The sequence below is a fragment of the Mustela putorius genome, unplaced genomic scaffold (assembly GCF_011764305.1).
Source record: "Mustela putorius furo isolate JIRA1106 unplaced genomic scaffold, ASM1176430v1.1 tig00000275_pilon_pilon_pilon, whole genome shotgun sequence".
Taxonomy (NCBI): Eukaryota; Metazoa; Chordata; class Mammalia; order Carnivora; family Mustelidae; genus Mustela; species Mustela putorius.
Window position 1 is genome coordinate 29,987,846 of NW_025421341.1, and position 23,170 is coordinate 30,011,015.

Here is a 23,170-nt window from a genome sequence, read left to right on the forward strand (position 1 = left end):
CTGTCTGCCTGCCTCTCTGCCCACTTGTGATTTCTTTCTCTGTTAAATAAATAAATAAAATCTTTTTTAAAAATGTATTTCTGGAGTTGGTGAGGAAAGCAGTTATGTGTTCATTTATTCATTCATTCATTCATATACAGGCAGAAGAGGTGAAGCAGGGCCAAAGGGAGACCCAGGTATTCCAGGCTTGGATAGGTCAGGCTTTCCTGGAGAACCTGGACCACCAGGAATGCCAGGTCATCGAGGTGCAATGGGACCACCTGGTCAAAAAGGATATCCAGGAAATCCAGGATTTTTAGGACCACCAGGTATCCTTTTTTGTGCTTTTATGTTTCTTCTTCCATATTTTCTTTTAAGGTAGCTGTATAAATTGGACATAGGCCTAGGCTCTTGACTCTACACTCCTCTTTCAGTTAGTGTAAGTGTTTCCTACTGAATTATTTGCAAAGAGGTCAGAGAACAGGGCAGTGGTGGTGGTGGGATGATCACATTTCACAATTACCCAGGGTATGACAACATTGACCATGCAATCCTTTTTATATGTTATACACTAAAGGACATTTGCTAGTATTTTCTTCAGAATTTTTACCTCTACCTTTGTAAGGGATACTAGTCTGTCTTTTTCTTTGCTTGTGATATCTCTGTCTGGTTTTGGTATCAGGGTAATGTTGACCTTATAGAACAAGATGGAAAGTATTTCCTTCTTTTGTATTTTCTAGAAGAGTTAGTGAAAAATTGATGTTCCTTAGACATTGGGTTGAATTCCCCAGTGAAGTCATTTGAGTCTGGGCTTTTCTTTGTAAGAAGTCTTTGCATTACTAATTCAATTTCTTGTTACAGGTCTACTCAGATTTTCTATTTCCTCTTCTGTCAGTTTTGGTAATCTGTGCCTCTTTAGGAATCTGTGCATTTTGTCCAAATCATCCAATTTGCTGGCATATAGTTGTCATAGTATTCCCTTATCATTCTTTTTATTTGAATGGGAAGTTTATATATTTGGGAAGAATATGCCAATAGTCTCCTCATGGCATAAGAACCTCACCTATCTCTCTTCTCCCGGGAAGAACCCAGAAGAACAACTTAATCTGCAAATCATTCTTTCGTTTATATTATTAAGCTCCTACCATGTGTCAGCACTGTTCCAAGCCCTTGGTGGACAAGACTCTGCCTCTGACAGTGGGGGAGACCATAGCAAATGTATTTAAAAACTAAGTTCAGGCGCCTGGGTGGTTCAGTGGGTTAAACCTCTGCCTTCAGCTCAGGTCATGATCTCAGGGTCCTGGGATTGAGCCCCACATCTGGCTCTCTGCTCAGCAGGGAGCCTGCTTCCCCCCTCCCCCCACCACCTGCGTCTCTGCCTACTTGTGATCTCTCTCTCTGTCAAATAAATAAAATCCTTTAAAAAACAACAACAACAACTAAGTTCAGTAATTGACAACTGCTCTGAGGAAAACAAAATAAGGGACTATAACAGAGAGCTGATGGTCAAGGATTGGGAGGGAGTAATCCAAAACTTCAACATGTTCTCCTTTCATCTACAAATGTGATTTGCTACCAATGACTTCCATATACATGATGTAATAAAGACTGTGTACTAACCTGTCTCCCAGACAAATAGTTACTTTTCTATTTACAGAAACCATTCAACCCTCTTTAGAAGTATGTTATTTTATTTTATGGAATATTTTGCTTCTCTCATTGTGTACAATCTGACCTGCTTTGTATGAACTTGTTTCTACAGGTGAAAAAGGAATGATGGGGATGATGGGCTATCCAGGAGATGCTGGCCCTCCTGGGCCCCCTGGGAACCCAGGCGCCCCAGGACAGAGGGGTAAGTGAGGGAGTATCTTTCCTGGATCAGGAGGCATGAACAATGTTCACTTATTTAACACCAAAATAAGTTCTGTTTTATCCTTTGAGGGAGAAGTAGTTTCCACGAGAGAACTATGTCTTTGATTTTGCTATTTTCTGCATTCTTTTTATTTGAATGGAGTTGAATTTTCTCCCTGCCATTTTATGCCACTGCCTTAATGGGGCTGCTTGTTTTGGTTTATCTGTCCTCTTTCGTTTTGTTGTATCGTAAGCACTGTCAACTTTTGAATCCTTAAGAAATATTTCAAGAATTAGGGAACTGATGTTGCTACTTCTGTTTTTTAGGTAGCTTTGGAATTCCAGGAGCAAAGGGTGAGAAAGGACCCCCAGGAACCAAGGGGGAAGAAGGAGATAAAGGACCTCGGGGACCTTCTCAGATATCCACTTTGCTGGGGGACAAAGGAGAACCAGGCCTCAAAGGTACAGTCTTCTTCTTTGGGAAGAACTTGGGGCTGATTCTGAGGCTAAGAACTGTCCAAGAAAATCCCTGTAGTTGACAAATGAGGACAGTGAGAGCTGGTGTTTCATGTCCTGCCCACAGTCACAAAGCTAGCTGGTGGCCCAAGCCTGGATGACAACTGGCTCTTCTATATGTTGCCTCCACAATGCATGACTCTTTACTTTCATATTAATTCTGCAATTTGGGTCTGTTGTATTTAAATTGCTACTAGTTCATTTTAATTATAAGTCTCAAACCCTCCTTTTTGCCATGTATGGCAAAAATAAACTCAGATTGGTTTCCAAAGTTTCTTTATCACTTGCCTTTTGCCTGCTTTGCCACCAGCATGACATATTTATTCAACAAGTATACTTTTTAGTGCCTATATACTCAGTATGTTATTATGTGCTGAAGACATGGAATTGAGCACAGTAGAGGTAGTACCAGTAACCTGGTCATGGGGAAATGTGCGGTTTGGTGGGGGGAAGGAGGAAAGAGACATTAATGGGTCTGTAGACATCTTATCTATAGGGCCAGATAGTAAATATCCGGGGCTCTATGGTCCCCATTATTGCATATTCTTTTTTATCTGTTAGTGTTTGTATGCTTGTTCCCAATCTTTTAAAAACAGAAAAACCATTTTTAGCCCTCCAACCATACAACACGAAACCAGATTTGGCCCTTAAGATATAACCTGCCAAGTCCCACAAACCCAAAGCAAATGAATGTGCTGAATAAGAAGTTTTTTTTTTTTTTTTTAAGATTGTGATAAGTGACATAAATAGAAAAAAAAAAAACCAAATATTACAAAGGAAAATAGCCAATCACCTGCCCCTCACCATTCCTTAGTATATGCTAGTTTCTTGCCTGGGCATCTTGTCCTGTTTCATGTTTTTTCCATCCAAATATCTTCTGTTCAGTCTTTAACACACATACACATAAACACACACACACACACACACTATCCCCTTTTGCAGAAATCCATCCCTGTAGCATAATGTGCCCAACTCTATTACAGAACATATCACACTGGGTGGTAATTGTTTACTTACTTGGCTGACCCCCCAATTAAACACTAAAAACTTGGGGAAAGGGAACGGGATTTACATTTCCAGTACTCAGCGTAAGACCTATTAATTCGATACTCAGTCCCTATGTGAATGAATAAGGATGTAAGCAGGAGAACAGTGCAAGGAAGGAAATCTGCTTGAGAAAAGGCCCAAAGCCAGGCCATAGACAGATTAGTAAGTTCTTCGAATGCCAGTGGAAGGAGTGTGTAATTTGCCCTGTACATATTACAGATTCAAGGAACATTTTTAAGCCAGAGAATAATGTGATCCAGATCATGTTATATAGAAAGTAGGAAATTCACAAGCTTTCCAGCCTGCAGAGCTGGATACACATCCCAGCATCACCACCAATGGGTGGTGACTCTAGACTAGTCCGCTGAATTCATAAAGTCTCAGCTTTGTCATCTTTACACCCAGCCCTGAAAGGCTCAAGGAAAGACTGACATTGGCTGCAGATTAAATAATATAAATAAAAGAAAATAATGTTTGCCATGTACTAATTACTTAGTAAATGATAATTGTAATAAGTGGATCTGAGAAGGGGATAGTCTGGACAAGAATAGTGTAGTAAATGGTCCTCTGTCATTACTAAAAAAGAAAAAAAATTTTAAGAAGCTATATTTAGGCCACTAATTCTTCAATATGTTTGTTTAAAGTGTACATATTATCATTGCTAGTGTTATTTAAGAGCTAACTCGGGCCAGGCATCATGCTAATGTTTTATACGTATTATCTTATTTAATCCTCTTTTGGAAAAGGGCTCACATATGCCCGTGTTCTAAACAAATACGTTATACCATCTTACACTAACATCTCACCAAGTTTAATCAGGATGTAGAGAAGTCTGATACAATTCTAACTTGTGTTCCTCGTACATGGTTTTTAACTTTAGGGTTTGCCGGAAAGCCTGGTGAAAAAGGAAACAGAGGCATTCCAGGGTTACCAGGTTTAAAAGGACCGGAAGGACCACCTGGACCACCAGGTCCACCAGGTATAGCTGACTCTCTGTAGAAATCTCAGTCTCTGAGTGTTCCCAGATCTAAATGTAGCCAAAATGTATCTCTTGACGTATTGGATTAAATATGAATTTTGCTTGCATAGTGTTCCAACAGACATTTGCTTCAAAATTAAACCCAAATGAAGCTGTTTATAGTCAGCCTGTACCAACTAGAAAAATACTAACTTGCACAAAATTCCATTTTTGTACTACAAATGTTATTTTGACATGTATTATACATGCTGATATGTATTATGAAATATACATTCTATAGTTTATCACAATATCCCATATCAGAGAAGAAAATCAGATAGCAATTTAGAGGTTTTCAGATCTGCCACTTTCTTTTTGAAACAAGCTACTGATTTTTGCAAAGAAAATTTTCTAACTGAATTAACACACCCTCCTCTTCTCTATGACCACATCAGTGACAAAATACACTACATGGGCGATCACATTTCAGTATTGCATTTGGAAATCTTTTGCTCTGTGGTGGCAAGAGTCTCCTCTTTTCTGTTGGCCTTGGTCCTAGCATGACTGTGATGTTTGAAATCCAAGAATTTAACTTTCTCTAATTTTACTTTGTCTGGGTGCTCTGTCCCTTGCTCATCTAGAGGCAAAGAGGCAGCTATACAAGCACTTAAACTAGCTGGTCTGGCTGCTCAGAATTCATTTATGCATGCAAACAACAAATATTTGTTGAGCACCTACTATGTCCAGAACCGTGCAGGGCATGTGACCGTTTATTTGTTCTCAAGGCCCCAGAGGGGATTCAGGCAGCATTGGGAATCCTGGACAACCAGGACCGCGTGGTGGGCCAGGAAGCATGGGGAACATGGGGGTGCCAGGTAAGGTATAAGATCCTATTATGGGCTTAAAGTTCATGCTGTTTCCCAGTTCTAAATTTTCTGTATGATTTGTTGTTTTGGTTTTCCATCTGGTAGAAAATTGATGTAAAACTAGTTGTACATTTAGACAAATGTACTATGTGCTCTTAGTACATGCACAGGAACAGAACATTCATTATCATGTGAAAATCATCCATTATAACTCCCTGATGCACTTGTGATTCTGAAAAACCAGCTTCTTGGGAGAAGGGTGGTTTGTGCCAAAGTTAGAAGTCGAACGCTTCAAGATCCCTGTGTTGCCCTATCTTACTGGACTTCTTTCCTAATTTCAGGTCCTAAAGGACACAGGGGAGCTTTGGGACTACCAGGTTTAATCGGAAGACCGGGTCTCCTGGGTGTTCCCGGTCTCCAAGGAGATAAGGGAGAGCCAGGTTATTCGGCAGGTACAAGGCCAGGACCACCGGGACCAAAGGTACACTGGCCACTGAAGTAGTTACATTTTGGTGTGGAGTGAGTATCTGAGTATAAGCAAAGCAGCTGCGTTCAGTGTAGGCAAAGGACATTGATGATACCACTGCATTTTCAGGCAACTTGGGATTTTTATCCTCTGTCCCCCACTAAGAATGCCTACAGCTCTCAGCTTATGAGCTTATCCCTCCAGTTTCTGTCCCCTAGGAATGGCTCATCACTGTCCCTGCAATTTACCTGTGCTGCCCTTGTATTTTGCACTGGTTCCCATAAATACCATTGCCATCCTGTTCCTGGCACCGATCATAGCAGATGTGGCATATGCATTGCTAACTAAATAACAGTGATAAATGCAACAAACATCGTTCATACTTGGTTCTGATCACATATCCTGCTTATATGAGGATTTTAAAGGTGTTTGACTGACTTTAAGGGAGATCCAGGATTGCCAGGTGACATGGGAAGGAAAGGAGAAAGAGGGCTACCTGGCACCCCTGGACATTCGGGGCCTGCTGGAACTGAGGGAGCCCCTGGAAATCCCGGGAGTCCTGGCCACCCAGGTGAGTGTGGGCTTTGTAACTCTGAAAAGCCAGAAGCATGACACTGAGCATAGCCCTGACCTCCTGGAATCAGCTCCGTAAACAGGAAGCTATTTAGGTTTTTGTACTACGGTTGCTTTTATTCAACTTTAATTCTCAAATTCTTAGACACAAAGGAACCGTAAATTAATCAGGGGGAGCCCAGATTTTACGAATCAGCCAGTATGGGGGCTGACAACTAAAATCCTGATGCTGTAGAGGGCGCCTGGCTGGTTCAGTTAGTAGAACATCTAACTCTCGATCCCAGGGGGGTGAGTTCAAGCCTCATGTTGGGTGTGGAGCCTACTTCAAACACACACACACACACACACACAAACACACACAACAAAAACCTGATCCTATGAACCAAACTTAATTTCTATCTCCAAGAACTCAGCCTAAAGACATAAAATATTAGTTCATTGTCCAACCTTGTGATATTTGTATTAGTTTTCTAGGGCTTCCATAACAACACAGACTGGTTGGCTTAAATAGCAGAAATTTATGTTTTCACAGCTCTGGAGGCATCAAGGTGTCAGCACCTTTGGTCTCCTCCAAGGCCTCTCACCTGGGCTTTTTTTGGGGCATCTCCCTGCTCAGTCTTCACATGGTCGTCTTCTCTGTGTGTTTGTCCCTGTGATCAGGGCCCACCCCAATGACCTCATTTTAACTTAACTGCTTTTTTAAAGACCCTATCTCCAAATACAGTGATATTCTGAGGTCCTGGGGTTAGAACTCAACTTGTGAATTGGGGGTCAACACAATTCAATCTGTAACACTGCAGAGATTTTTTTGTTTGTTTTTTCTGGACTGTTTCCAGGTTGAGCATTGGTTTTCTTAGTGGCTTATCATTTGAGTTTTAAGTTTTTGTTTTGTTTTACTCAAAACAACCCCCAAGCTACCGGGTTGCAGCTTACTTGAAGATACTATTTAAGTGATCTTTTCAAATACTGAAAGGTTCAGTGGATTTGTTGTTAAGTCCCGGTTAAAGGAATACATCAGATGCCAAGTGGCCCTTGTGGGGGGCGTGGACAGACCTTTGAAAGGGATTCAACATATCTCTGCTGGGCTTCCACGGACAAACAGCAGGCAGGACAAAGGCCTGAGGGCCAGTGTGAGCACAAGTGACTATAAGAACCGCCCACCTTAGCCATCCTTGTAACCGTTCATCTTGTGCTGTTCTACTTCCTTCTCTTCTCTCTTCATTTACAGGAAAGCCAGGCCCTGATGGTGATTTGGGGTTAAAAGGCATCAAAGGCTTCCCTGGTTTTCCAGGAGTCAAAGGCCCTCCAGGTTCCATTTTTGTACTTTCGTCTATTTCCCCTTCTCGAGGGAGGCACATTTTCTCCTGAGGTTGGAATCTCTGTATACCCACCTATCGGCTGCCCCTCCGAAGGTTGCTCCCAGTGACCCAGATCTGGATCAGAAATGCAAAAACTATGAGCTTATGGGCGCCTGGGTGGCTCAGTGGGCTAAAGCCTCTGTTTTCGGCTCAGGTCATGATCCCAGGGTTCTGGGATCGAGCCTCACATCGGGCTCTCTGCTCAGCAGGGAGCCTGCTTCCTCCTCTCTCTCTGCCTGCCTCTCTGCCTACTTGCAATCTCTAACTGTCAAATAAATAAAATCTTTAAAAAAAAAAAACAAAAACAAAAACTATGAGCTTAGATATTTATACCTAACTAACTCAGAGATCTGCCAACCCACACATTCTCACGTGATAATCCTTGCGATAGTGTTATTCTGTTCTAAGTGTCACTGTGACTTGGGCATCATATAACTACATTCTGGGGAAGGAACCCCTTTAACAGAATTCTACACATGACATTTCTTTTCTCAGGACCTCCAGGATACCCAGGACCTCCTGGACCAATGGGTATGAGAGGCAGCCAGGGACGTGATGGAATTCCTGGTCCAGCTGGAGAAAAGGGAGAAACAGGTACAGTTTGCTCATTGGCTCGGATTCCCCAGCTTTATTTCGCATTGAATGGTTAGTCCTTCACAGTTCCGGACTTTCTTCTCCCACAGAACTGGTAATGTGTTTCATGTGTTCTGGATGTATGGTAATTAAATGGCCTTCTGTTACCAAAGTGAAACTGACCAGGCATAAATGAAATTAACTGCATATAAAATATTAACGTACCAAAATTATCTCTTTCAGGTTTGCTGGGGGCACCTCCAGGCCCAAGAGGGAGCCCCGGTGTTCCAGGTGAGAAGGGCTTCCTCCTGACTCTGGTGATAACTTCAAGCACAGAAACTAATTGAAATGCCTGATATATCAAACAAACTTCACATAGCAAAGGAAAGAAGTTCCAGTGGTGATATAGGATGTTTATATTATTGGTTGTTCAAGTAAAAGTGCTTAAAAATTATTACCATCATAACAAAGTGAGGGCTGGGATCCAGTTTTGGAATTTCCTTCTGTTGAAAGTCTTTAGAAATCAAAAGACTTGCTGTGTGTTCCTTTGGTGTGGATGTTAGCATGGTTTAAATGTACCACCTCCTGGAAGGCGGAGGAGGAATTTCGACCTTCTCCAGGAGCATTGCTCCCTGCTATTCTGAGTAGGGAGGGTAGTAATAGCATGTGGTCATATCACGAATTCTTTCCCACCTTGTTAATCTTCATAGCTCTGATTCCCACCCCCAGAGCCAGCTCGTGGTTCACACTGCTTTTTATTTATTTATTTATTTATTTTTATTTATTTTTTTTAAAGATTTTATTTATTTATTTGACAGAGAGAGATCACAAGTAGGCAGAGAGGCAGGCAGAAAGAGAGGAGGAAGCAGGCTCCCTGCTGAGCAGAGAGCCCGATGCGGAACTCGATCCCAGGACCCTGGGATCATGACCTGAGCCGAAGGCAGAGACTGAGCTGCGCCAGGTGTTAACCGTCATTTTTAAAATAAGAAACGGACATATACAACAGCGAAGTGACTTTGCTAAAATCAAACTGAACTAAGGCAGAAGCAGGTCTCTGCATTCCCAGAGATACCCCTAGTAAGGACGCTACAGAAACTTACCAAACCATTTTCTTTGCAGGAGCCAAAGGAGACAGGGGCGCCCCGGGCTTACCCGGCCTCCCGGGCAGGAAAGGGGTAGTGGGAGACACCGGCCCGCGGGGACCCACTGGCATAATGGGACTCCCAGGGCCACCAGGTTTTCCTGGCGCAATCATCCCTGGCCAGAAAGGAAATCGAGGCCCACCTGGCTTCAGAGGAAACCCAGGTAGAGGGTCTAATTTTAAATAAGATAAAAGAATGTAAAGAACGTTTGACAACAAAAGTTTTCAACCTTCCGCTGGTGTGACCAATGTTGCTTCTTTTCCCCCCTGGTCTTCTTCTCCCATTCATTCACTCTCCTATAGAGGGCAGCAAAGGGGCTGCTGGTGATGTGGTCTTGTTTTTATTCAAATTCCAGGTTGTTAACATACAATGTAACTTTAGTTTCAGGTATACAGCCTTGATTTAAGCCTTCCATACAACACTCATGCTCATCAAAGCCACTGGTGGTGGTGTTGAGGCTGTTGGAAAATTAGTAAATACCAAATTAAAAAGCCTAAAAGAGAAGGATACATCCCATCACCAAGATCTAATTGAGTTGCTACTAGGAATGGAGTACTGTGCTAGGTGCTCTAACAGACCTTCAGGAGGGAGAAACAGCTCCTATCTTGAGCCAGGTGCTTTCCTGGCATTATTTTATTCTGACTTTACCACAATCCATCACACTCCTCAGCACAAAGACTGTGTGGGGTAACAACAGGTGCATAGTTTGCTGTCATCCAAAAACATCACACAGAACGAGCCACACTCCTGGACTGGTAATACTGACAGGCCCTCTGTGAATTCAGGTGAGCCCGGTCCTCCGGGACCTCCAGGGAGCCACGTAAGAGGCATCAAAGGAGACAAGGGACTCATGGGCGAGCCTGGCCCCAGGGGTCTGCCTGGAACTATAGGAGCTGAAGGGCCACTGGGTCCACCGGTAAGTGTGGAAAATTATTCTTCTTATATTCTTCTAAACTGATTGTCAGGGTCCGATGTACCCACAGGGAAAAAAAGATTACCATTTGTGATGCTTTTGTGCCCTCAACAAAAGAGTCTGGAAGGTTCAAAGAATCTTAAGAGTTGGAAAGATTTGGGCTCTAGAAGTTTGATTTGTAGGGGACCCTTTCCTATGTCATTCCTGACTTTTTCTTCTTTAGACACTGAAAAATTCCAGTAACGGAATCTTAACATACAAAAACAAAAACAAAACACCTTAAAGTTTGGGATCACTCTAGAGGACAACATAATTTTTCCTCTATGAATAATGTTTTCAAAGTTATCTGTGCTATCCCCTGAGTGTCTATTTACTTTTTCCCACTGAGGTACCTTCCAGTGTTCGTAAGTAGCTGTCACTTCCTTCAAGTATTTTCTTCCCTAACAAATACCTGTGCTTTTCAAATTCAGTATCATCCTTCATCAACCCTGCCTCTATTCTGAATATATCCTGCTTGGTCAATATCTCCCTTAAAAACACAGCCCCTGAGACAAACACCACTGGGGATTGAGAACTCAGTTCTGCCATGGAGTGGATAAAGGAGGGAGGAGTCTCACCATCTTGAACATCACCATTTTATAATTCAGCCTAAAATTCTGCTTGAGCTGTTCAGCTCCCATGTCCCCACACTGTCACTGCACAGTGAGCTTCTGGTCGACCAGAGCCTTGTGTGTGTGTGTGTGTGTGTGTGTGTGTACGTGCACGTGTGCATGTGGGTGCACACACACATGCTCACGCACCTGCCTTTTCCTCATGAATGGCTTCTAGGTTCTCTCCATTACTTTTAGTTCTTGTCTGTTTGTCACTGGGTTGCAGAAGTTTCACATTTATTTTTTATAGTTGTCATTGTGTTCAGTTAGGCTTATGCTCCCAGCCTATGAAATTCTCTGAATTTCTCTCTGGACACCTGGACCATCTTCCCTCACTTTCTCTTTAGCAGCATATTTGAAAAACCTGTTTCCCCTGTTTACCTCAAACTCTGGGAGATTGATGAGAAAGTCAGAGTTAGGTCATAGAGTCTTCGTGTTTTCATCAGTGTTGGGCAGTGAGGAACTTAAGCATGGTGGTGTGTCAGGGATCATGTTACATTCTCTGAAGTCCTCTTGGTATTTGGTTTCCAGAATCTACCTTTTTAAAACCTTTTTTTAAATGAAATCATTTGCCCAGGCTTTGGTATTGCTCATGTTCTCCATGATTCTTTGAAAGTGGCAAACGCTGATCCTATAATCACAGGGAAAGTCCATCCGAGGACACTGGGCTGTGGAAAGTATTGTTTGGAAATGGGATCCTGCTTAAGTCCACTGGACTTCTACATTTGCACTTGAAAGGTCATTCTTTTTGAAGGATGAATGAACTGGCTCTGGCCCTGACCAACCCTCTCCTTGCATGGAGCGGCTCCCTCCTCATCCAAGGGCTGGGCAGAGCACCAGACCCTTCTCCCTGGTTACCTTGGCGTCTGGAGAACAGGCCAGACCTCAGGAGCCTGAGAATCCTTGACCAGGGTGTTATGTTTTCTCCCTCTTCTTTTTTCATCTCATAACACCTTATTCAAGCATTAGGACTATTCCTCCTTTCATCTTCTTGCTCCATAGACAGTTGGCTTGGAGGCCAGTTTTGCTATTCTTGGCATTCTGAATTACCTTCAGTTCATTGTTTTCAAGTAACAGTATTCTGTCTCAATTCACATGGATAGTGTAATACTAGATATAACTTACATTCTGACATGTAGCTCCTTTCTGAAGCTCTGCTTCCTTCCCCCTTCTCCTGTGGCCTTCCTTGAGCATTCCATGGCTACAAGGACATTTAGTGTGGGCCTCATAAGGAGGGAGCATCTCCTCCTGGTCAGATCACCGCATCCTCGCCAAAAGGGCAGTCAGAGCTCCCATAACAATCCCTTCATACCACTCTGATCAGGAGTAATTTATAACTCTCCAGCTCAGTTAGAACAATGGTGGGGGCCACAATTCAATATTGGCCCTGTTGTCTTTGCCAAAATTACAAAGAAAAATGATAATATTCATTCTGGCAATCCAGTGCCTACTCTTCCTGAAAGATCTCCAAATACTGGGCAGTTTCATTGAGGATATATTCAATTATATTCAATACTCATATAACAGACATTAATATCCAGAAGTTATGTTTGCTCTTGAGCTTAAAGGCAGATTTTGCTTCTGTTTTATTGACAATGATAGCACTAAGGAAAGGTCTAGGTGGTGGAGGAACTATAGGGAGATTGGGTGGATGAGAAGGTAAAAATGATATCTGTCAACTTCAGCTCATTCTGATCCAGTGTAATACTATTTTCTTAAAAAAAAAAAAACTGCAGTGACTATTGTGATTTTTTAAATTTGTCTTTGGTTCTGCTCCCTTCTGTTTGAAATACAGGGAGCACCAGGAAGCCCAGGTCTTCCAGGGCTCAGAGGTGATCCTGGATTCCATGGATTTCCAGGTGTGAAAGGTACTGTTTTTGTGTACTACTGTGGATACAAAGACGATGATTTTGATTTATATTTTAGGGTGTGCATTTTTTTTTAAGGGGAGAAGGGCAATCCGGGATTTCTGGGACCAGCTGGACCTCCAGGGCAAATTGGGCCCAAAGGACCACCCGGTAAGTATTATTTCTTTAGTGTTGCTCTTCCTGAAGAAAGGGTAACTCATCAGTGAAGCCATCACTGTCTTATGTTCATATCAATAGGTGTACGTGGAGACCCTGGCACAGTTAAGATCATCTCCCTTCCAGGAAGCCCAGGACCACCTGGCCGTGCTGGAGGACCAGGGATGCAAGGAGAACCCGGGCCACCGGGGCCACCGGGAATCCTAGGTGTGGCACTGGCAGCACTGACATGGATTACTAGGAAGGGGTCAAACTAAAATACCTACAAAGCACTTTGGAAGCAAGTGATACAACTTCACAGAATATGTTACACGCTATGGTGTTTTTTACAATCCGTTTCAGGATCAAGCTTATTTTACTCTTGATCAGTAAATAAAAGACCTTTTGAATCTACTGAAAACTGTTGTGTATATCATAAGCTTGAGCAAATATTCTTTAGGGCACTTAAATGTGTTTTTTATTAAGCTCAAGTATTATTTCTATATTCTCTGACCACTCAGTCTTAGAACTCTATTTCTAAATGATTGCCTGAATAAACCGGAGTTCTGTGTGTGGACACTGTTCTCACACTCTGTACAGCATTTGGAAGAGCAGTAACTGTAAATGTATGCTTGATCTTATGAAATCTTTTCAGAGTATTGCTGTATGGAAACTGAACTAACCCCTCTGTGTGGGGCTAGCACCCTGTAATAGTCTTCTGAGCAGAATTGTTACATTCTAAATTTGCCTGAATTATCTGGGATATAAAAGAGATATTACTTTGATGAGTACAAGAGCATAGCAAATTCTGGGACAAAGTCAATCAAAATGGCAGCACAATTTCAAATTGCCATGTTATTTCATATGTTCCTAGTTTGGTTTTGATGGTATAAAAAGCTGATGACCAACTGTCCCAGTGTGTCTGCAGCTCAGTTTGTAGGACTTTCATTGCTGAAATTGGGAAAATCCTAGGTAAACTGAGGTAGTTGGCCACCGTACATTTTATCCTGTATGAACCATTCAACACAGTGTTGGTTTTTTGCCTAGGACCCTGTGGGCCGAGAGGTAAGCCAGGCAAGGATGGAAGACCAGGAACTCCTGGGCCAATTGGAGAAAAAGGCAACAAAGGTTGTAAAGGAGAGAAAGGTAAATACACAGCTGGCTTGTTCTCGTCACTGAAGGAATGCTCTTTCAATATACAGAGAGGTCTCATTCAAATATGACTTTAAGAGTCATCTAGGTCTTTCAGTTTGTTTTGTTCACAAAAATTTTCAAGTGGAAGAAGATGAAAAATGTAGAGTTACTGGAGTAACTTATTCTTCCTATCTCTTATCTGGGCACATGTACTCCAAATTTTTAGCCTGGGGGCAAGGAGACCTAATAAAGCATGAATTCTATTTTTGGAAAGGCCAGAACTGTTTTTAATTATTTACAGGAGTACTTATTTAATAATATGTACTTATAGGAGTGGCATACAAGTACATAGTTTGAACAAATATTATCTTGATGTGAACTGAAGAGCAGCTTCGTATCTTTATCTAGGAAAGTCATCTTTCAACTATGCCATGCCGTTCATGAATACTGAATGACTGAACAACTCATGTGTTATCCTGAAAAAGGCCCTCTTAAATATTTTAGTCTGGGTGGAGGTAAGGGTGCTGAACTTAGGGGGCAAATAAGTGGGGCCTCCTGGGAACAGGACTGCTAAAATGACAACTATGTCTGGAAGGCTGTGGTCCAAGGTCATTTTTGCTAGCTCTAAGCAGGGTCTCCAGAACGAGAGGAAGCACACAGCTCTTCTTAAAATTGAAGGTGTTTGTGCTGCAGATGAAACTGCATTCTGTCTAGGCAAGAGATGTGCCTATGTGTACAAAGCAAAGAACAACACAGTGACTCCTGGTGGCAAACTGAACAAAACCAGAGTAATCTGGAGAAAAGTAACTCATGCTCCTCTTTGTGCCAAATTCCAAAGCAGCCTTCCTGCTAAAGCCACTGAACACAGAATCCGTGTAATGCCATGCCCCCGCCCAAGGATTTAACTTACTGAAAAGTAAATAAATAAAGGTGTAGACTTGTTTTCCGGTTTAAAAAAAAAAGTCTGAATATAAGTATATATGTCAATTTGATATACCTAGATCAAAATCTACATTCTGCAGAAGTTTCAAAAGCACTTTCTAGAAAATACCTACATATCCAAAAGAATTGCTGATTTTGTTAAAGAAAAAAATTCTAAATGCAGTTTTTCAATTTATTGACATATGACCAGATCCACTATAATAAAACTGTAAATACTAGAAACTTAAATCTTTAAAAAATTCAAATATAATGCTAATAATATTATGATGTTAATTGCATAATCACTCATGATTTAGTATTGTCAAGAATGCACTTTAGAGCATGCTTAATCATTCAGCTGTCCTTAAAATGTGTTTTCCAAAGTGGGAAGATGCAAAACTCTTATTAATAATTCTACTAATTAATTCTATTAATTAAAATTTACTGACCAAGTTTAAGAAGAGGACCACAGTAAGAGTGAGGGTCCTACAATACAAAGTGTATTGAGAATCATTAGCAAGTAGAATTAGTCCTGATGCCATACCCACCTCACAAGAAAGATAAAAGGATCTGAGAGTTAAATAGCACAGGTATAAACTTAGAGCCCTGGCCTCTCTCTCAGAAATACAGAATATCCTGGATCATGTGTTTTTGCATGGTAGCCTACCTCCAGTTCCTCTCATGCTCAGCTAATCACAATCCCTGTGCAGAGACAAGTAGAGGAATCTTTTCCTTTGGCCAGTTAACAGCTCTCTGGTAATGAGGGTAGATGTGGGGAAAAGTGAAGAAGGTGTATCCTCTCCATCTGATATATTAAAAACATACAATTCTGGATGACTCAAGTAAGACATGAAACTTTGATAAATTTAAATATGACTTATTTTTAATTTCAAAGAATAAGCCAAGACCCCTAGAAAACATAAGAATGTGGGTTGACTGAAAAATATACAATCTTAGGGCTTTCATGGATCTTGGGGAAAGGCATTGCCTTCTGAGCCAAGACTAAACTGGGGCACTGCCTGACTCCAGGGCATGGCTGTTTGTGGGAAACAATAATATCTCCCTTGACTCGTGGGCCCCAAATCCAACAATCTCTACCCTCCTGCATTCTTTAGGACCCAAGGTGGGCTGGATGGAGCTTGGGGTACACTGGCAGTGGAAATGGATCAGGGACCAAGACGGGATGGAAGCCAATGCCAATACCATTAAATAATAGCTATTTGATGAAAAAAAGGAGAGGAAAGAAAGGAGGGTAGAGAGAAAGGAGAGCTCTCTGGTCCTTACTTAGAAAGTGACAAACGTGTATTTGCCTACTCTAGTGCAGAGAAAAAAGTATCAAAAATACTTACTTTGCCTTAAACTCATAAATAAAAGAAACTCTTATCACACTAAAATAAAAAGTCTTTTCTGTTCTTACTCGCCTTACTCATTGATTTAAAACCTTCTCGAAGTTTACACCTTTAAAAAGAACTTTCAGTGTTTTCCATGAGTATTTACTAACTTTATCAAAAGCATTTTTTATTATCCACCTGAAGAGACTTTCAAATTGTATTTGACTTATTCACTCTTGTTGTAGGATGCACTCACTCATACATAAAAAAATGTACGTAAGACCTACTAGGCGCAGACCACTGTGCTAGGTACCACAGAATGAAAACAGAAAGACCTGATCTCAACAATTCATCATACAATATACACAAATATTTGTAAGAAGAGGCATTGTGTGATAAACTAATCAACATTTAATATTGTTTGGCCATTTTGTAAGTCAGTCTTCTTTAGGACTCCTTCAAGAGGAGCTTACCAGATATACATCAACACTGAAATTAGTACTATGGGAAATGGAGTTTGAGGTTTTGTTTGTATTGAAACCTAAATGACGTGTTTTTTAAAGGACCACCTGGATCTGATGGACTGCCAGGCTTGAAGGGGAAACCTGGACACATTGGACCTCCTGCAACTGGGCCAATGAGGAGAGGCTTCATCTTCACCAGGCACAGTCAGACGACAGTGATTCCCTCCTGTCCAGAAGGGACAGAGCCGCTCTATAGTGGATTTTCTCTTCTTTTTGTACAAGGAAATGAACAAGCCCATGGACAAGACCTGGGTAATGTCCCAAGCCTAGTTTTCATTTTGTTCCATAGACATATTGTCAACTTCTATAGTATGGGGTACTTTTCTTTGTAGTGTGAACAAGCCTGAGTGCCTTACAGCACTTTTTAAAGACAGTAAATGAAACAACATTGGCCTAATGTCTAATTTTCATTCTGGAAGGAGCCTAGCTCATGAATGTCAGTCTAGCTTGTCCTATTCAATACAAACAATTTTCACTTAAATCACCTGTTTTCCTTTTAATCTTAAAAGCAGCATGTTTTCTGAAGCTTAATCTAGTTATTAGCTATTACATACATATGAAGAACTGGGAATACTTCGAAACAAAGACATTTTCCCACCCGAACTTGACCAGTTCTCAAGTGCTAGACTGATTAGGAAGGGTCACCCAAAGTATTAAGAGGGTTGGAGCAGAAGAATTTGTTTTCTATTGGCTCTTTGATATCTATCATCATTAAAACTTTTCAATAACACATTCTGCAAACAACTGTTTTGGGTTGTCTTACTTTTGTCACACATTGTTTTAATTAGCCTCTGCCTAGTAATGATACTCAAAATAATTTTAACTTAACTAAAATTGATACTCAGTCCGATGTTTCATTAGGAACTCTCGGCAGCTGTCTGCAGCGATTTACCACAATGCCATTCTTGTTCTGTAACATCAATGATGTATGTAATTTTGCATCTCGAAATGATTATTCATACTGGCTGTCAACACCAGCTCCGATGCCAATGGACATGGCTCCAATTACTGGCAGGGCCCTGGAGCCTTATATTAGCAGGTAAAAATCTAACGCGAGTTTTGTGATGGGACAAGGTCAATCATTTCATGTGTAATGTAATGTAAGGCAGCACATCATGGTCCAGAAAGTGGTGATGCTGCTGTATTCTTTTTCTTTTTTTTTTTTTTAAAGATTTTATTTATTTTAGAGAGAGAGAGAGAGTGGGGGGGGGAGGGCATAGGAAGAGGGAGAGAGAGAATCATAAGCTGACTCCATCTGAGCTCGATCTCACAACACTGAGATCATGATCTGAACCAAAACCAAGAGTCAGACAGGTAACCAACTGAGCCATCAAAGCATCCCAGCTGCCATATTCTTTATTTCATATTACAGATGCACTGTCTGTGAAGGTCCTACAAATGCCATAGCCATTCACAGCCAAACCACCGCCATTCCCTCCTGTCCCAATGGCTGGATTTCTCTCTGGAAAGGATTTTCGTTTATCATGGTAAGGAGGAAAGGAACAGCAAATTCATAGAAAAGATTACCCTTAGAACCTTACATTGGACGGGGTGAAATTTGGCCCTCTAGAATGAAGCCTGATACTAATATGCAATGTATTCTAGGGACATTGGCTTGAAAATCTGGAAATATACTTTTTATTTTAAAGTAAGTTGTTTTTTTGTAAATAATGGAGAATTTTTAAAAAATGACTTTACCCATAAATTCTAAATAAGACATTCAGGTGATGAGTAATGCCAAATTAGTAATAGAATGCCTTTTTTTTTTTTAACATGGCAGCCATTTTATATAGATCCTCCATAATCCTTATGGAAACCCTGGAGGTTTCTATCTTCTACAGTTTTATAAATAAAAATGAAGATCCCCAAGGTCTCATAACTACTAGGTGGTAAAACCAAGGTTTGAACCTGAGTCTGTCTGTTCCACAATCTTTTTACCTTACACTTATGCCCCTTTGACATTCATAGCAAGATGGGGACTAAGAGAAAAAGTCTTTTAAAGAAAGATTCTCCAGATGTGAAGTGCTAAATGAAGAAATCTATGCACTGACCATTAGTGATTCTGAGAGCCAAACATACATGGTTGGTGGTTATTCATATTTTGTATAGCACCACTTAGGATACATCATTCCCCTTTCTTTACTCACAGACATCCATTCCTCCATTCATTCAACCATTAATTTAAAAAGTATTTATTGAACAACTACCTTGTGCCATGACTGTTCTTAGCACTAAGAAGAATACCAACAATGAACCAAAGTTCCTGCTGGCCATGGAACATATATCTTAGTGGTAAGGTAGACAATAAACAAGAAGACAAAATAACCATAATAGTAATGAATTTAGATGGTGATCAGTACTCTGAAGGAAAGAGGAGATTGTGAAAGGGATGAAGTCAGGAAAGCCGCCTGGAGGTTATATTGAGGCATATCCCTGAACTATAAAAACGAGCTAGCTGACTAAGGAAAAGGAGGATTTCAGGCCAAAGAAATAGCTTTTACTTTTTTTTTTGATGACTAATACTCAACTTGGAAGGTACCTGAAGTATTAGCAAATTTGGATAAAAAAGCATAAGTTTATTTCATACTACTTTTTTTCTTACTATTACAAAAAAAAAAAAAAAAGGTAAAGCACTGAAAGTTTGAACACCATGCACACAATTCTTACCCACGTATTTTTATTGTGATAGTTCACAAGTGCAGGTTCTGAGGGTGCTGGGCAAGCTCTGGCCTCCCCTGGCTCCTGCCTGGAAGAATTCCGAGCCAGTCCATTCATAGAGTGCCATGGAAGAGGAACGTGCAACTACTATTCAAATTCCTACAGTTTCTGGTTGGCTTCATTAAACCCCCAAAGAATGTTCAGGTAACTATTCAAAGTCAAGTTTAATCTCATGACTCAGTGCTGAAGTATGCAGAGGTTGCCATGTTAGATTTCCATGACCTATGTGTTGAACTCACGTTTAAAAGAGATATCCGTGACAAGAAAATCCTGCTTAGTTTGGAACTCCCAGTTTACAAGTGTTCCACAGTCAACTAGTAGCCATGGGTTTGTACTACTGCGTCAATAAAGGCCCAAAAATGTGATTTTTGTCACCACCAAATATATTTTAACATTTGCATATGAACTTATAGCAAATTACAGAATAAAACTATGAAATGATCTGCTGCTCTTAATTTACTGTACTGGAAGACTTGTGTGTGATCCAGACTGTTTAAAGGACAAGGGCTGTTTTTATTACAAAACAGAGAATCTAAATTTGCATCACAGTCTATGTTTTCCTCACTGCTGCTGAAATACAACTAAATTATAAAACATTTACATACATACCTTTACAGAAATATGCCTCCTATAATAGAATTTAGATGAACTATAATATTTATTAATAAATCTCAAACCCAGCAAATATTCCTTCTTTACCTATACATTGATGAGATTCTTTGCACTTTTTGCTTTTGTTTCAGAAAACCTATTCCGTCAACTGTGAAAGCTGGGGAGTTAGAAAAGATAATAAGTCGCTGTCGGGTGTGCATGAAGAGAAGACAATGAAGAAATCAAAAGAAAACAGAACTGTTCTTTTTAATCCTAAATAACCAAGTAATGATGCAGAATATGCATTTATTTTGGTATTTTTCTCTAACCAAACAATATGGTTCCTTGATGACTTAGTACAAAGTTTCTATTTGTTCCCCCACATAACAAAGCATTTCTTGTAAGTCAGTTCTGCAATCCTAGTATCTAATCTGTGCTCTTGCAAAGTTTCCTATGGCAAGGCAGCAGACTTTTCAAAAAATACCCCTGAAATCCTATTCCTCTTGTATCCAATACACAGCCTCAACTGCAATGGTATAAAGTTTGGTGCTACAAGTTCAAAGCTATTTGGTCCACTGGATTCCCAAGATTTGCCCCTTTCTATTCCAGTTGTTGAGACTCAGGGAGGCTAAATTGGTTTTAAATTGTGCCACCACCCCCTTTAGCCCCTGAGACTGGGGGGGGGGGCAGGTGGAGTAATGGCACCTCGTGCATTGGACTGGACTTTGAGACCTGTTCAGTAACCTAAGGCCTGAGGAAACCAGAACTAAACTAAGGTTCACGGATATTCTAGGGCTCTTTCAAGTATACCCAAGACTAAGGCCAAAACGGGGTTTCCCAGAATGGTTTTGTTCATATTTTTTAAAAGATTTGTTTGTCCATTGAATTCATTTCACAGCAGCAATGTAACCTGCTAGCATTCAAATTTTTACCCTTATTGAATTAATTTTGATAGGATAATGTTACACACATGCTCTGAAATGTATCTAACTTCCTTTTTTTTTTTTTTTAACCAATTCACCCACCCAGATAACAAGGATACTACTTATTGGATGTGCACTTTATCCCCATCCCTATAAATGTTGAGAAAACTTACGACATTTGCTGGCTAATCAGATTAGGCTCAAAATATTTTTCCTTTGCTGTGATCCATTCATATTCCATGTTACTTGGGTATTTCCAGATTTATTCCGATTATTTCCCTACTTCTTTTGTAAAAAATTTTGTGTTTTATGTTACATAGTCTCACCGTGTTGAAAGAGTCCTGTAAAAATCTTAATGTAAAAATTGTATAGCTTTGCAGATATAGGTCTTAAGACTTGCTTTTCAGTGTGTTGATACATTCCCAAAGCTACTTAATTCAGCTGAACAAGCATTTCATTTAGCCTCAACCCAGGCCCCAGGGAAGGTGCTAAATTACAGATACTAAGGGGGAGAAAAAGAGACTAATGTTTCTGATCTGATATCCCAGAAAAGGTGACTAACTTACTGTTACTGTTAGGACTCCCACATATCTGAGCTGGCTTCTTTTCCCTTTTTCTTCCTTTGTCACTGTTTTTATATTCCATCGTCATCATTCAGTAGGCCTCAATAAAGGTTTACAAGTAGGTATCTGGCCAGAGAAAGCCCAGGACATCTAGCTTCTCTTGGGCATCACAGAAGCCAAGGTAGGAACAACATTAAAAAAACAAAGATCTGCAAGGTACTAAGTACCACTTGAACTCGATGATAACACTATTTGATGGATCTGAGAGGCCAGGTATCCTGAGGCAAAGCTCTGAAGATGCTTCTTGATCCACCCAGGTGGCATTGATGGTGCTGATATTTAAATTCAGGTTATTGCTCTGGTCTCAGTTGCTCTGTAAGTGAAGGTGTGACCCCAGAGGATAGCACAGGTTGGGACCTCGGTTCCCACCCTTCCCTGCTCAGGTGACTGCTGTCAAGCCATTTTTACATTTAAACATTATAAAGTGCATTTTACTTAGATTACTTACGTAGACTCACCTAATATGAAGACTTTTTTGCTCTAAAAATATCCTACTGTCCCATTTGTACCATAATGGCATACAGGGTCTAATTGATGGCCACAAACCCTCTCTAGGACAACAGTTGTCCAACTGTGGTCCCTGAACCAGCTGCATCAGCAGCCTCTGGGAACTTGCTATAAATGGAAATTTTAGGGCCCACCTCAGACCTGTAGAATGAGAAACTCTAGGGGTAAGGCCTGGAAATCTGCATTTTCACAAGCCCTCCAGGTGATTTCCTACACAAATTAGGAACTGCTGTGGGCAAACAGCCAAGGAATGATTGTATGGGCAGTTACCAGGTACAGCTGGCTGTAATTGTTCCATCTGTGCCTCCCTTTTAAAGTCCAAAATCACAAACAACCCTAAGGTTGTTTAATTTTACTAATATGTAAAAGCCCTAGATTGGTGCTAATGCCAAATTACTGGCCTCTGCTTATCCAAGCATCTATGTTCTCTTGCCCTCTTAGCAGTGTTTAACTTCTGAGGAAGACAGGTGATGCTAAAGCCTTACATTCCAAAGAAGCCATACTAACAGTAGCTCAGTCATACCTATGAGACTGAGCCTTAAAACATAGCTTCCATGCATTACTTTCCAAATGCCTATGAGTAGCTTACAATGTTATGAAGATATAACTTTGTAGATAAAATGTAAATAACTCGTTTCTTTTCAAATTGGGGCTTCAACTTCGAAATTTCACAGTGTGCTAAAATAATGGATTTCTCAGAGGTCTTTTTGCAAGGTAAACATTATTAAGTAACTTATTTATAAAAGTATTACAATAATGCTGAATTTGAATTTTATTGCTAATTTAACTTACAAAGATTCTTCTATGCAGGAAATGTAACTTACTGCAACTAAACTTAATTTAATGTTTACTCTATAACCAAATGAAATATATTTAAAATATATTGGATATTTTATATTATTATATCCTGACAACATTACAATATTGTAATGTACTAATATTTCTGTAATTATAGCTAAAAATTATTTTATTGTATTGTCTAAAAATAAAATTGAAAAAATTA

The 23,170-nt window shown here is 40.4% G+C and overlaps 2 protein-coding genes across 3 annotated transcripts in view; both read left to right on the plus strand.

Moving 5' to 3' along the window:
• Positions 1–23,170, plus strand: part of COL4A3 (collagen type IV alpha 3 chain) — a 126,962-nt gene extending 103,792 nt beyond the window's left edge. For both annotated transcript variants that reach the window (XM_013047895.2, XM_013047894.2), the window contains exons 32-52: positions 141–308; positions 1,742–1,831; positions 2,158–2,292; positions 4,274–4,372; positions 5,137–5,226; positions 5,559–5,698; positions 6,128–6,254; positions 7,485–7,565; positions 8,110–8,208; positions 8,431–8,478; positions 9,307–9,492; positions 10,115–10,245; positions 12,688–12,760; positions 12,839–12,910; positions 12,998–13,123; positions 13,943–14,041; positions 16,845–17,057; positions 17,667–17,844; positions 18,178–18,292; positions 19,495–19,667; positions 20,267–23,170. In XM_013047895.2, coding sequence (XP_012903349.2) covers positions 141–308; positions 1,742–1,831; positions 2,158–2,292; positions 4,274–4,372; positions 5,137–5,226; positions 5,559–5,698; positions 6,128–6,254; positions 7,485–7,565; positions 8,110–8,208; positions 8,431–8,478; positions 9,307–9,492; positions 10,115–10,245; positions 12,688–12,760; positions 12,839–12,910; positions 12,998–13,123; positions 13,943–14,041; positions 16,845–17,057; positions 17,667–17,844; positions 18,178–18,292; positions 19,495–19,667; positions 20,267–20,351 — 2,528 coding nt within the window. In that variant the 3' untranslated portion in view covers positions 20,352–23,170. The remainder of the gene's footprint in view (positions 1–140; positions 309–1,741; positions 1,832–2,157; positions 2,293–4,273; positions 4,373–5,136; positions 5,227–5,558; positions 5,699–6,127; positions 6,255–7,484; positions 7,566–8,109; positions 8,209–8,430; positions 8,479–9,306; positions 9,493–10,114; positions 10,246–12,687; positions 12,761–12,838; positions 12,911–12,997; positions 13,124–13,942; positions 14,042–16,844; positions 17,058–17,666; positions 17,845–18,177; positions 18,293–19,494; positions 19,668–20,266) is intronic.
• On the plus strand, positions 14,055–16,838 carry LOC106004109 (60S ribosomal protein L35a-like). Its single transcript, XM_045078807.1, has one exon. It carries the CDS (start codon positions 14,605–14,607, stop codon positions 14,932–14,934), a length of 330 nt encoding a protein of 109 aa, XP_044934742.1. The 5' UTR covers positions 14,055–14,604; the 3' UTR covers positions 14,935–16,838.

Bases quoted from the DNA above. Each gene is read 5' to 3' on its own strand.
- LOC106004109 (XM_045078807.1), top strand. From the start codon at position 14,605: ATGACAACTATGTCTGGAAGGCTGTGGTCCAAGGTCATTTTTGCTAGC.